This window comes from Trematomus bernacchii, unplaced genomic scaffold (genome assembly GCF_902827165.1).
Source record: "Trematomus bernacchii unplaced genomic scaffold, fTreBer1.1, whole genome shotgun sequence".
Lineage (NCBI taxonomy): Eukaryota > Metazoa > Chordata > Actinopteri > Perciformes > Nototheniidae > Trematomus > Trematomus bernacchii.
In genome coordinates, this window is record NW_022988098.1 from 5,010,165 (window position 1) to 5,026,084 (window position 15,920).

The 15,920-nt window shown below is 41.4% G+C and overlaps 1 protein-coding gene across 6 annotated transcripts in view; it reads right to left on the minus strand.

The window, feature by feature from the left end:
* Positions 1 to 15,920, minus strand: part of foxp1b (forkhead box P1b) — a 194,721-nt gene that overhangs the window by 55,581 nt on the left and 123,220 nt on the right. For all 6 annotated transcript variants that reach the window (XM_034121645.1, XM_034121642.1, XM_034121647.1 and 3 more), the window contains one exon: positions 9,190 to 9,327. In XM_034121645.1, the coding sequence (XP_033977536.1) occupies positions 9,190 to 9,327 (138 nt within the window). The remainder of the gene's footprint in view (positions 1 to 9,189; positions 9,328 to 15,920) is intronic.

Consider the following 15,920-nt stretch of genomic DNA (forward strand, 5'->3'; position numbering starts at 1 on the left):
TACTGTAGATCCACAATAGTGACCTTTTTATATCTGTGTATATTATTTTTACAACACCTTCAATCAAGACTTTTTTTTTAGACTTGGCTTTAAGAACCCACATTTGAGTTTGGTGACCCACTCTCATGCAGTGACATCATTCAGGAGAGTGCTATGTAATTTCTGCAGAAACACAAGGAGCTTTTTGAAGAGGGGGAATCTTTCTATTCTGAAGTCACAACAAAACTAAGAGTCATCGGCTCTGTTCCTTTAGGGCTGAACATGAAGTTTCACACACTGGTTTTGTTTTACTTCACTTGATGTTTAATGCCATTCAAACTGAGGCAGCAACTCAACTAAGGAATATTCTCATAATTGATTAATCTTTTAGTTAATAATATCTCAAATATCCCAATTCATCCTTTGGGAAAATAGTGAAAAAGGTCCAACACAGTCTGTCAGAACTCAAAAGGAAGTCTGTCAAATTAAGTGATTCGTATTATCGACATGACACCCATATTACACTGTTATTACACCCATATAACAACCCTATAACGGCTCTATTACACTGGGATAACATCCATATTACACCCATATTATACCAATGTTACACTGTTATTACACCCATATTATACCAATGTTACACTGTTATTACACCCATATAACACCCCTATTATACCAATGTTACACTGTTATTACACCCATATAACACCCCTATAACAGCTCTATTACACTGTTATTACACCCATATAACAACCCTATAACGGCTCTATTACACTGGGATTACATCCATATTAAACCAATGTTACACTGTTATTACACCCATATAACACCCCTATAACAGCTCTATTACACTGTTATTACACCCATATAACACCCCTATAACAGCTCTATTACACTGGGATTACACCCATATTATACCAATGTTACACTGTTATTACACCCATATTATACCAATGTTACACTGTTATTACACCCATATTATACCAATGTTACACTATTATTACACCCATATTAAACCATATTAGACATTGACACAGCCTGTCAAATGACAGTATCCACAATGATACGGAAATAATTTAGGGATGTTTAGAAATCCCTTAACCCAAATACAATTATTTTAATTTTATATAAAATACATATAAATACAGGAAATATCTATATTTTTAAGGTGGAAAACAGCAGTTTCTGCAATTTGTTTGCATTAAACAAATATCTTCACTTTTATATGATGATCAGAATAGTTGGTTCATTTTATTTATGTTGGTCAGATAACGTATCAGTTAGTCGACGTATCATTGCAGCTGTAATTAAAACCACATTTACTTTACATTTCTTTCTGTTCCATTGTTATAAGTCAAGTGAAACTGTTTCCTTATTTTGACATAGTTGAGTTTTATAAATTGTTGGTGCTGTGTTTTTTAAAGTAGTATTACAATAAAAGGGTATTACCATAGTCATGACATGACAGTGAGCTTGTGTACAACCTACAGTACCCATACTGCCTCTGAAACAAGTAATATTACAGTGAATGAGGTTATAACCCTGAAGCACTGAGCAGAGTTACAGTAAGTCACGCCTGAGTCACACCGTTGTGGCTTTGGTTATTTACTTTTAATTTCAGTATTCCGGAGCACATTGTTTAGTCAGCAGATGTGAACTGTGAATTTGCAAAAATATTTCCTGAGGTGCTGATGCCAGCCGGAGTATAACGGAGCTTGTGTTTCAAAATGTGTTCCATCTAGTGCGGTTTTTCACTTCAGTCAAAACAAGAACACTTTAGGGTTTGAGTGCTCGTCGATTTGAGGAGGTGGGGGAATTTCTGACTCGACTTAGTTTTATGAGATTGATTCGTCTTCAATCGCAAACTATATTAATACACCGAAACGATGAACTCAAGTCATTTTAATATTCCATTAGACTATTTTTGGAGGGGCTGTGGAGATATAAAAATACGTTGACTCCATTAAATCTCAAGCCACAAATAATCTCTCGGCTTTGAGAGGCAATCACAAACATATGTGTTTATAAATACACTGAATTTAACCGGGTACTAGCAACTCTGTCATGTGGGTGGCTCTTGTCATCACTATTTAAAGAAAACAATCAATGCAGGACACCCACTAATACCATGATAAACTGTTTAGCTAAGCTTCTCTGTGATATTTTTAAACAGAATATGTTAGATGGCCCTGTTTCCAACACTAACCAATAATATCGCTCGTGATAATTCCAGTAGGAGTCCCAAAACCCGGGAATGATTTAGGATTTTACTACCTACAGTTCCCTCATCTCAAAGTCAACATTTATTAAACGCGCTTGTAGTTAGATGCCTAAAATAAGGTCTGTGGTTAACTATTGCTTTAGAGATTTTCACGTTGTGTTCTATGACATAAAATAGGTGAGTAGTTAGCCCACTCATGAAGGTCAGAGGCTTCTATGTGTCATAAAAATTACGGTTTCTAACAAGCATCTAAATGAGACTACTAAACATCATCAGGCGGAACATTAGTAGCCATTAGCTTAGCGCTGGTGATGAGAAGTCATGCGACCGTGATGTAGTTTGTTTATTGCCTGACGTTAGCTTTTTACTTCTGGCGATTGCATTTACGGTTCAAAAATCACAAAGTGGTGTTAATATGTGGAGATTATCCAGTATAACAAAACATGTTAGTGTCGTACGTGTTTGCCAAATAAGTAATAATACAAAGTCCAATGGAAAAACCCCATTTTCTTTGTTAAGGAAGCTCTTGCGATGCTAACTTCAGGGTTACGATTTACCCAACCCTAACCCTAACCCTAAAGATGAACCCTCTCAATGTTAACTTATTTAATGGTGTAAAATCATATTAAGAGTGGGTGTAACTACATGGATGACTAGGTTGTTATGGTGAACTGTACATTGTCCAACACAAACATAAAACACAACTCCAAACTATGTCCTCATGCAGCTGAAGGCCTTTCTGTCTCTGGATCCCTATCATGCTGTCTGACTGAGACAATATTTCCATTTCCCAATCCTAACAAAAAGTGAAAATGGAATCGGAGGCTGTCAAAAGTGCGCTACGACAACACCCCCGAAGAAAAATGGCATTGTGAGTTTGATGCTGACTTGACTGCACCTTGCATAGCTGTTAGTGTTTATTAATGCTATGGTTGACTGTGCATGCATCCATCCTTCCACCCCTCCGCAAAAGGGCGTGTGAATCACTCCAAACAACACACGCTTGACATCAAGATATAGTGCCAGAGGATGACACAAAGATACAACACATTTTAGGGGGAAAGTGTGTGTATTTGGGTGGATGACTGAGAGGGGTGGAGGGTTGAGAGGGTTCACTGCTTGAAGGGAAACATCAGGCCTCAAATGAAAAGAGGGTCCTGAAAATGGTAAGTGGCTGCGAGCGCTGTGACTGGAGTCAATTCGACAGTCATCGTCTTGGCTTGGAAAGACCTCCCAACGCAGCAAAGCCCCCCCCCTTCCTTAGTTTCTGCTTGGCTGCGTGGAATTGGGACATATGACTTCATTCTGACAGGATTAACCCAAACCTGGTTTTAATCTATACAGTACACATAATACATTTTTACAATATGACAAGAAAAACAAGCAGCAAAAGAGACGGCCTGATCCCGGGGTTTCATGCGAGCACCGATTGGTCTATTGCACTGATCATTCCTGACAGATCGTATCACCTCAAAGCAACGCGCGAGTCAACATGAGGTTTCATTACAGCATCACCTTGAGACTTTTTACAAGCACAACGAGATCAACTCAGTCTGAGGATCACGCACACTACTGATGAAGTGTGTGATTTTACTTGTAGAGACACTTTCCAGACTGAAAAGGGAAGTCTTGTAGATCTCAACAGTTGCTTTGGCGCACGTGATATGCTTCCCTACGATGTGTGTTGATAAAGCATTAAGTTGTCAAATGTATCTCATTCAGCAGCTGACTACCTAGCCAGCTAATTTCCTAGTTCAACCATGCTTTTTTGCTTTACTTGGCCCCAAAATGTATCAGATTAGCAGGCTGGTGGCTAGCTGCAGCACTGTGTCTTATCACTCTGTGAAAGAATGCTAGCTAGCTAGTTATTGTCTTATTTGACTAAACCTAAATTCATCAAACTCAGTGATAGCAAACACGCAGATTGGCTACTAGTCCATCAGTATTAAAAACTGGAAAATAAACATTTCAACCCATGAAATGTCACATAGATGGTACGCTTGGTACACTGGTACTAACGGTTTTAACAACACAAAGCTAAGCTAACTGACTGCTTGAAATTGTATTTGTTTTAGACATTTTAGAGACATGAGTTTTGGCAAGCTCTTGGCTAAAAAGTCATTCAGCATATTCTCCAAAATGTCAAACACTTTCTTAAAGTTAGCCCAAACCATTTAAAAGAAGGTACAAACTATGAACACTACCAACACGTACAGTAACCTGTCAAATATATCTTGCTAACTCTGATAGCTGGTTAATATTAGAAATCTTAAAATAGTTGGCAAGTGAACCAATCAGAAGTTGGCAATGAGAATCATTCTGTCTCTCAGCCCTTTTGTCTTTTAATCTCCAAAATGTACCCGAAAACAAATACACTCCTTTTGTCTTGGTGGGGTCTCCCTTGTGTAAAAGAGAATCTTGATCTCACTGAAGCTAACGCAGAAGATTAATTCACTGTCACTTCGCCAGTGGGCTACCGCTGCCTTGCCACTTTGGGCCACTTGCCGGCTGGACTTTGGGAGCTCCTGGAAATGCTGCCTCAGATCGCCCCGCAGCGCTGGCTGAGCTCCAGCTGACAGGCTTCGGCCTAGTGCTCTAATGACTTACAGATTGGAGCGCTGTGGTATACATGTGTCAGGACAATGCCATGGGCCTGCTGCAAAAACAGTAGGAGAGGGAGAGAGAGAGAAAGAGAGAGAGCCGGCGGCTTCTCCCCGTCCTGTCAGACAGAGGCTTGGCCCCTGGATTGTGTCACATCACGCTTCCCCCCAACAGACCACAAATGAAGGATGTGAAGAGCAAACGTGGGGAGGAGGGGCGCTCTACAACTTAAAAGGCTTTCATCCTGTAAACTGAAAAGACATTATCTTTTGACCTGGAGATGCCCTCTGTGAGGCTGTACACTGTGGTGTGAAAACAGAGAGAAAGAGAGCAAGGGAGAGGAGGAAAAAAAAGGAAAGCAGCAGAAGAAAAAGTGTGGATTGTGGCTTCAACTGGTAATAGTACAGATAAGAGAATTGTCTGCTGGAAATGTTTTGAAGCATTATCAGTCGATTCTCTGTGTCTGAAGAATAGCAAGTGATGCACCTTTGACATCATGGAAATGTTCAATGCTACTTTTATCAGAAAATAGTGAACAGTGTGTCTTATTTCAAAAGAAAAGGCCATCACTTTATTATAACAAATATAAAAAACAATGAAACCCAAAGTATACAGATGTTCTTTTAGGTTCAGATTCCTACAAAAGACACTTTAAGATGAAACAAAACTCTCAATAGTAAGGGACGTAATCCTTTTCCTACCCTTCCCTCATCAGCTCTGGATCGGGCCATTCATGTATTCTCATTTCAGAACAAAAGACCATCACTTTATTACAATAAGTATAAAAAACAATGATACCCAAAGGATAGAGATGCTCTTTTAGGTTCAGATTGATTCAAAATAAACTTCTTTAAGATGAAACGAAGCTCTCAATAAGTGACGTTATCATTTTCCTACCCTTCTCTAGACTATCAGCTCTGGAGCTGGCGGTTCATGTGTTCTCATTACAATCAGCGCAGACGCACTACAGTCAGAAAGCAGTCAATGTCATTCAAGCAGTGTCCACACAGGGAACTTCAGCTGGCTGCACGCCATACCTCACACTGTACTGGTGACATGAATAATGAAGGCCAATCTCAGGCACAATCCTGGATGGGAAACAAGCAGAATCTGGGCTTTACACTGATAGCAGAGACACCATGTTGACACAACATCTTCATCCCAGCTGAATGCCACATAATCCCCTGTAGGAGGCGGATACCTACCTGGGATCTCTCCCAATGAGGTTGTAGTTAACCAGCGAGGCTCGGAGCGCAACGCCTCAAACAAGCTTCAAATCCCCCCCCCCCCCCCCCCCCCCCCCTTCTCCCACCTCAGTGCTGGTGGACTATCAGCGAGGGTCCGACAGTGTTGTTCCTAATTACCTATTTCTCCACTCCTGATCCTGCGGCTGGCATAATTAGTTACCTGGGGCTGCAATCCAATTTGAAGTGATGACAAGAAAGTGATCCATGAAAAAGTAATAAGTTAAATCCAATTTCAGCCTGCCTCTAATTAAATGCACATGGAACTAATGAGTCAAACCCTACCATTTCACTGATAATGGTAATTAGCGGGGTGGGAGTTGCCGGCTCTCGTCGCCGTGCCGCTGTAGGTGTGAAGCGCAGAGAAAAGGTAAAAGCGGCATGGATTCCTTTAATCACACGTGTCATTCAGTCAATGTAATTTACTGGCTTTTTGACCAGTCAAGTATGTTTAGCTGCTTTCCTGCCTGCCTAGCAGCTGTTTGTATATCGAGCCTGATTAAAGTGCCTCTAGGCTGCCGAGTACACAGCGGAGGCATCTTCATCCAGAGGCAGGGGTGGGCGGTGTGTGGGGGGTGGCACCCCTGTTGGAGGAATAAAACCAAAGAGCCATTTAATGCTGATCAAGGATCCTGAGGCTTGTTTGACTCGTATTTTTACCCTCCTTTTACCACTCTATGCAGGTCTATTTTTCCCCTGTATATACACACACCGCGCTTCATTATTTTTCGACTTGAATGAGAATGAATTGGAAAGTGAGTCACATCTCCAAATGAGTAAAAGTCTCTCGGCACATCTCCTCGTGCCTAATGGGAAGACCGCTGAGATGAATGCAGCCCCCGTCCGCAGATCAGGTGCTTTTATGGGGTGTCTTACTACACAGCCCCATAATTGTTGGATCATGTCTTTTGATGACCCAGTCCGGCTCAACAGAGAATCATTATCCCGGCCGTGTGATGCACATAGTGGATGTTCTGTGTGAAGGGGGCTCCTCTAGGCACAGGGTTTGTTCTTAAAAGAGGAAGTGAGATGAAGGAGATGTGTTTGTGAAAGGGAGAAAACAAGAGGAATCTCACCACCACAAGTGAAGAAAAAAAACAAATGCAATCCATCCTGATGTTTATGTATGAACGCTTGGCTTTTTAAACTGTCTTTGTGCATGTGGCGGGGGTTGTGTTTAATTAGCAGAATATGTAATTCCGAGATAAACAAACACTTGTCTGGACCTGTGGCTTTTTCATAATGGCGAAATGTAACGTGCAACATTAGAGAGCAGCCAATTTGCGGATACTACAGCAAGCTGGGGCTCTCTTCACAAGAACCGAGCGATAGAGGGGAGAGGGGGGGGGGGGGGGGGGGGAGAAGCCAGGGAAAGGGCCCGACTCTCTTTTCAATAGCTGAGTGACAGCTTGGCCAAGCTCTCTGTATACATTAATAAATTAGTATTTTAATTTTGTCTTTGTCTGCAGGAGATGGTCTAGTACTTCACTATGTACCAACAACTGGCTGTACGCTGGAATCTGCCGTTGAGAGTCCCCTCTGTTGACCTCTGCAGCACAATTCCCTGGCAGGCTGGGGAAACAGTTTAGTTTTGATCCTTTCGACTTATTTGAATCCTGACAAATATGCACACAACTGAAAGGTCATCACAGTCATACTTCATCCTCTGGAGCTATTCCGAAGACATCTGCACAACAAAGAGGCTTTTTCACAACCTGACATTAGACCTAGCTGCTACAATAGCTCATTAAAAAGGGCCCCCAAAGGGATAGTAAGGGTATTAAATATTATATATATACACACATAGAGAACGGGGCCTCCGTATTAATTACCAAATATGCCCTGAAGTCGTTTGCAATTTCACACTGACACAAACAACCTCTCCTTGTTCAAACAAAGATATACATGTCTGAGGCAGCTGATCTGAAATGAACGTAAATATTGCATCAGATTTCCATTCATATTACAATCAGAGGCAGATGATTTTTTTCTTGTTTTTATTTGTGCATCACAAAGGCATCCGTCCTACCACTTCTCTAACTGTCCCCACTTCTCACACTTTGCCTCCCACTACTTCACCTCTGAACCCTGCACCTGGATCCCCCACCCCACCCATGGGCTGCTCCATAGCACCTCCTGCTGCTGATGGTAGAGACCTGCCCCCCACTCATTTCTGTGTGGGATGTGTATGGAGCAGTGCTGAAAGGCAGGCAGGATAAGCATGGCGTCTCTGACTGGAGTTTTTAGCCAAGCTGTGCAATTCCAAAACTGAGTCCGCTCATACACACCTGAACTTTTCCATCCATCCATAACATTCATCTGTTTGCAACTTATATAAATCAATATTCAAATGACTTGTAAATAGACTATTCTGCACTATTTCTATGATATTATATTTACTTGCACTATTATCTGTTTTATTGTGTCGCACTGTTGGAGGAGCCTGTGACTTAAGATTGTCATTGTCATAACTACACTGTAGCTATGCACACATGACAATAAAAGCCTTGAATCTGAATCACAGGTATTTATGAAATGTGGATTTTTCTTGTTTTGTTCTTTGCAAAGATTCCTGTCCACACCAGCACTGTTTCAAGTCATCGCAAAAACACAATTGCCACCATGACAAGAAATGTCACCTCATTTGAGAGCCCTCATAATGGATATAAGAATGCATTACCACTACGTCTACGTCTAACTGCAGTGAATAAGGAAAAGGCTCTCCCACTTCAGAAGTCAGGATCAACCACACACGCTGATGTGTGTTACTGCACTGGAGATCATGTGATCTAATCTGGCCACACAGAGGCTTAACAGTCTGGCCTACAGTATATATTTCACAACAGCATCTCATCCTACATACCGCTGCTTCAAGTCAAGAACGAGATGACGCATTCTTTGATAGTGTGTGTGCAGCTCAATCACACATAACGCTGGAGCATACACAACTGCAAATGTTGCACTGCCAATTTTAATTTCCTGTTTGCGAACTTAGCCCAGTGCTGTGCTTCTTCCCTGCACACGGTGTTCTAGTGAGAGTTGCAAGAGTTCACATCTTGTTTTTTATGATCAACCACAAAGGCGAATAACAGAGCCATCTGATAATCACAAGTAAATAAATGAGAGCGAGTCTGACGGTACCTGAAGGCTCTGCTGCTTGTCGTTGGCTTTGGGGGATTTGCGGCCAGAGATTTGGTGCAGTTGTTGTTGTTGTTGCTGTTGTTGTTGCTGTTGTTGTTGATGCTGCTGGAGGAGTATCTGCCGAGCCACTTGGAGAGCCTAATAAAGAGAAATACATAAAAAAAGATTCAGTCAAATAGAAATCCTAGAAGTAGATTTGCTAAAAGTCCCTTGAGGACACTTTGATGCCTATTAAGAGAGCAGATGTATCTCCTTACAACAATATGCCCTTGGCCTTCTGATAGATAACAAACACACATTAAGACTTTTCAGTTAGAGCTGGTCCCTGCACAAACACACCAGGAACAATGCTTAGATTAATTCACAGAGAGAGGGAAACAAATCCTCTGCTGAAGAAATATTTATCTGCATTTACAAGTAAACACAAAGACACTATCAGTGCGTTTGATCCTCCTTTAGCTCGGTCAAACTCCCCAAATAAAAGGCTTTACGGCCGCTTTGAATATCTGTTAAAGGACACGGCCTTCTCAGTGGAAAACAAAATACAGTGCAGTCACATGTTTATTGCTCCAGCTACTCCCTTTTCCCTTACGATAAATAATCAAACATGCCATCCAGAGCAAACAAAGCTGGAGAGAGCCGGGGGGAAAAAAACACAGTAGGTCTAGAAAACGGTCAGCGATACCAAGAAAAGCAAGCGTTGTGTTCCCACAGTGAGCTGGCCTGCCTCACACCTCCACCAGTAAACCATCTGGGTAAATAACCGGCCTCATTCTTTCCGTGTTCCTCAGACGATTGCTCCCGCAATTAAACAAACAGCCGAGCTCATCCCGCAGACAGACAAGCTCCCCGAGTCTATTATATGAGAAGTTCAGAAATGGTAAATGGCAGAATGTTTAAGAAAGATAAGCAGAAAACAGACGAAAAAAAAGTTAGAGCGACGTGTGAACAAGTGAGTGAAACCTGTGTGAAAGTGAGATATCTTCAGGGAAAGGGCAAATGGAAAGCTCTGTGGACGGATGAAAAGATAAAGATAGGTCTGAGAGTCGGCCTTAGTGCGGGAAAAGTCTCACAATACTTTAAGACGGGGAGGCGAGAGACAGTTAGGGTTTGGAGCCAACAGCTGTACGACGGTCTGTGTGTGTGTTGACCCTCCCAAACACACGGCTGTCGGATGACATCATACATATGACCACAGGCTACAAAGAGGCCACACTCCTGGCATTTCACCATGCTTAACTTGGTGTTTAAACTATCCCTGTCTCTGTCTGTCTCGCTTTTTTTCTGAGCTGTTGTGTGGAGATAAATCACGTATAAGCAACGTATCTCATTCTTCATGCCTCCGCTTTGAATTTGAGCGTGGGGGGAAGACCCTTATGTAAGTACACTCATAAAGAAAGAGCACAGATTGAAATGATGTGAGAAAGACAATAGTCGTACAGTCATATAGAGCATGATGGTATTTTTTTGGCACATAGTGAAACCTATAAATCATCACAACATCTCATATTTAAATATCAAAAAGATGTTGTCGAGCGTCATTAGGATTCACTTTATTTCATTTTTTGTATTTAGCCTTTTACTTGGGAAGACATTCAACGTCATTTCCACTCACAATAAAACAAAAATATAAATGATACAAATAAACACAGAATGAGACGATATTGGTCTATGAATACATTGTATTGTTGTTGACTAAAGAAAATACTAAAAAAGGAAAAACAATATTAGTATTAATAATATGATTTGGGAGATGTGTAATTTTTTTAAATGACAATCTACTAAGAATGTTGTTATTTTTTCATTGAAAGCCGCCGCGACATCATAAACTGAGAACGAGAATCTCAATGACTCAGAGTGAAACGCTGATAAGTCATGAGAAAATTCAAGAGACCAAGAGAAGCCGTAAGAAAATAATTCTCAACACCCAGGGCGTGGTATTACGGGCACAATGAAGAGTAAACATAGTGGCTGTTTTCTTTTCCTTGTAACTGATGACACATGCAGTAAAATGTGTGTGCGTGTGCGTGTGTGTGTGTGTGTGTGTGTTGGAACTAAGACAGTTGAGTCAACAGGATATGATAGGAAGTTCAGACAGTATTGGATGAAGAAGTCTTTCTTCACTGTAATCTTCCTATGATGCAAAGCTCATAAAAAACGGTATACTGTACTGTATATATGCTCAATGATCGGTTACTATAAGTAAATAAGGTCACGGTGACATTGTTGACAAAGTGGGATGTTACAGAGTACAATCATACTTTAAAAATGACTAGCTAAAACGTTTTTCTAGGTAGGATTGTAAAATAACTAGTAGCCCAATTTCATTAAATTTGGTGGAAGGGTGTTGCATGCAAGTACATTTTTTGAGCAGATCCGAATCAGGGTGGATACACAAATGATAACTAATGAACACACTAAATTCAGAAGAATGACATTCCAACACAGAGAATGGGATTATTGGATCTGTCCTTTGTGAGTGCAATCCTTGTTCCTTGTTCCTTAATGTTACTAACTAACTGAAGACAAATATTCACGCCTATGTGTACCGTCTTTGGATATTTTCTTTGGTAACAATGGGAAAGTTAATTGAACATGGCATAATTGTATGAAAGATAGCCTTCTACGATTCATGTCAACAACTTCATTGAATTCATCTTCCAATTAAAGTTAGGGCAGGTATTATGTGATCGATCACATGCCTGCATATGGCGTCTCAATAACTCTACAAAGACACAAGATGAGTAAAGGCTGTTGGTACCAAGAAAGAAAAAAAGGTGAGCGAGCTGAGAACCTGTGTTGTGAGCTCAACGCTCCACATTTAGGAATGTTGCCGTCATGTTTGTATTTTAAAAAGGCCACTAGAGCTGGCATGCCTTTGAGAGGCCTAATGCTAGGCTAAAATAATCTATTGTTAACTGTCACAGCGGTGTTTACACAGCACCCACTCCTCTATTTCAGAGCACTCCCCCTCCCCCTCCTCCTCCTCCTGGAGAATGTATCTTCTTCTGATCTCCCTTTCAAAAGGTACTGGACTCTTGATATATATGTAAGTGTTAGAGCTGCTACAGACTGATATGATAAACAAATCTGATGTGAGGGATAAGGCATCTGAAGCACAGAGAAAGTGAGACAGCATGTTCTCTAGGTGCCATTAAAATCCAGATTAGGTGACAGATTAAATTGATCAATAAAGAATGTTCTGTTCTGATATTGATAACTACAGTCAGGCTGGTAGCACCAATGGCATGCTAATAGTCATTTTGTGTGCTATGGCTACGCACTTTTGTGTTGTCATTTCACGCTATGGCAACACAAGAAGATGAGGGCAATGTGCTCTGAATGTAGCGTGATGTAATAAATAGACACAATGTATGGGTGGGTCAAACAAAGCCTGTTCGTGTCCCATAAAAAACCAACAGTCAACAGTTGTTGGAACAAGTAACGAACGCAACTTTAACAACAAACATCTTTATTTGTACTCAAACCATGACCTTTTCCTAACCCTAAACAAGAAGTTGTGTTGCCCTAATCTTACCAGGTAGGGATGTTTGAAATCCAGTTTTTTAACCATGTGTTAAAAACCTCATCCATGCTTCCATATGTGGCGGTTAACGCTGGCAACTTATTTTGTGAACGTAACTTAATTTGCGTAATTGTTTAAACCCAAACCATAACATTTCCTTAAACCTCACCAAGTGGTTTGTTTGAATTATCAATCTTAAACAAATGTATAAAACAGCAATAATGCATTCCTATGTGTTAAGTAAGGAGTGAGAACTACGTTAAATGATACGCACAAAACTTAAAAAGCGTAAACACTAGACAAAATGTCTTCTAATACAATCATGTTGATGCAGTAGATTGCCTCAATAACTGTACTATAGTTAATATGGTCACGTGGACGTAATCATACTTTAACAAATTATATTGTATACTTTGTATTGCATTAAGAGTGAGTTATGGTATTTAACAGGATTTGTGATATAGTGTGTCTTGATACAGTCATTGGAGGTGTTTAAGTATACAAGACAGCAGCCCTATTATAATCCAAACTGAGGTTGTTTGGGAGGCAAGCTTGTCACTGGAATAAGAACATAAATGCAGATGTATACGCCTACATCCCCCATCAGTGTTTCCGTCTGTGTACAACACACACACACACACACACACACACACACACACACACACACACACACACACACACACACACACACACACACACACACACACACACACACACACACACACACACACACACACACACACACACACACACACACACACACACACACACACACACACACACACACACACACACACACACACACACACACACACACACACACACACACACACACACACACACACACACACACACACACACACACACACACACACAGGGAGTGAACCCTCCAGGTGCTTTTGATTAGAAAACACCCTCCAGCACATGACAAAGGTTTTTATCAGCAACAAAGCCGGCGCAATTTGGTATCCTTGTCATTTCCAGTCCTCTTTTATATTCACCATTTCAAATGTGTTCAAAGTTCACACCCTCTTCCCCCCGTTAACGCAACTTCCTCAATAAACAACAGGCGTTTTTTTATCTGCATCTACTTTCACACCATATTAGCGGATAGAGGCAGGAGCGTCTCTTACGTCCCTGGGCTATCACGCTGTGATAAGGGAACTGCTAAGTACTGGATGTCTTTATGTGCAGTCTGCACATGTGGATTATTTACAGGCTTTGGGGTTTCCTGCTGCTTAAGCCAGCTCTGGGTGTCTTACAAATCCCAGCTCAGGGCATTGCCACACAGTCAAGTCTGCTCTTTGCCGAATCCCTCGCTGCACTACGACATAAAACAGACATATTCCAGATACGTCCCTCTTTAATCTCATTTAACGCAACTTTAACTGACCCACAACAAATCCAACTGTGAGTAAAGGAGCGGGATCTGAGAGAATTTGCCTTAGCACTCGTGTCACATTCTCTAAATGGCAGACGTATAAGAAAGGGGATGTGAGCTGAGGTCACAAGAAGATATAGAGATGCGTAGTGGGGAATCATTCAGGCTGTCTGGAGTGAGACGGTGAGGAATGGGCCACCATTGTTTGTTCAGTCCCATCAACAGAGAGACCTCTTTACTTCTTTAAACGTCCGGCTCCTCTTGCCACAGCTGGGGAAGACCTTGAACGTGAAATGGTTTCAAGCAGATTGCTCCTAATTGCTGGAAGATGTGCGAGCAGGTGTAACCGGATCCCTGCGGCCACTCAGAGAAAGGGAGACGAAACGAGATGTGCATCTGCTCGTGTGTCTCTGCACTCGTCTGTGTGTGTGCTTCGGTGTATTTACTCAGCGGCCACGTTTCGCCCGGCTTTATTAGTCAGGAGAGTGTGGCTCAGAGACAGCCAGCAACAACACGACTAATAGGTTAGCTCTTAATGTAGTCCGGCTCTGAAGACTCCGGGCCCTCTGTGGGGTTGGAGCACCGGCGGCCTAAATGTCAAGGTTACTGCCGTGACTTTCTGACTGATGGCACGTCTCAACTCACCTGACATTTATCACTTCTGCTGTTTTCTTTTCAAACACAGGACCCTCTTCAGGGTATATGCAGGAATCCTGAAGTCAAATGTAAGACCTTTTAAGACCTTTTTTAAGACCCTTTCCATACATGTTAAGACCTCATCGCCACTTGGAGTTTTAACCGGTTACATTGGCGACACACTTTACCTCACATTGACTATATACAGTATTGATTGTCCTTCCTCCTTATCTTCCAACCATTTGGACGCAAACTTGCATTTCCCCATAACGATGTTGTTTAACAACCGGCGTAAACGGTCCTTCGCGCGCTATCAAGCAGTGAGCGTGCGATGTCCTGTTCAGATGACGTCAAATCCAACGGGATGCCATAAATAAACTACACAGAATCACACTACACGCCTACGCAATGATTACATTCAGGCAAACTGTAGAATACCTCTTTGGACAATTTATATACTTATTGAAAACAAGCTACAAAATGTAATACCTTGGAAAATGCCGTTTAATACTTTTTAATAGCCTTCATTTTCGCTAAATTGATTTATCAACTTTTAATACTTTTTAAGACCCCGCGGACACCCTGCTCTTCTGCTGAGTGGGAATGGAGCCAAGAAGCCAGCAAGGTGGTTGAATTGTCTACTTTGCTTTGGAAGGTTGCTAACTGAGTGATATTACTCAAAAGTATGTCATAGAGTCGTGTGATGATGTCTTTGTGTAGGCTGACTGGTAGATAGCATAGCATCGCAAGGGCTAGAATAATGCAGAAAATAAGGTCTGGGGCAAACGCATGTTTATGATACTTAGCGAGTTTTGTTCAGCAGGATAACTCCACATATTAACACCCTTAATATTGTTAAGCGTAAATGCAATTGACAGAAGTAAAAATGCAACGTTATGCTAAACATGATTTTCACACGTTTCCACCACAAAGCTAAAAGGCAGCTAATGTACATCGTGATGACGTTGAATAGTCTCATCTAGCCAGCTCAATACGATTGTATTTGACCTATAGCCCTTATTTTGGGAATATAACCAACAAGCCATTTAAAAAAACATTGACTTTGAGACAAGGGAGCCAGTAAGTGCTAAAAAGCTAACTCTGTTGGCAGCCATGATAAGAGCTGGTTGAAGGCAAAGAAAAGCTCCACTGCGTCTTTCTTATCTCTTTTAGCATGAGGACCAACAA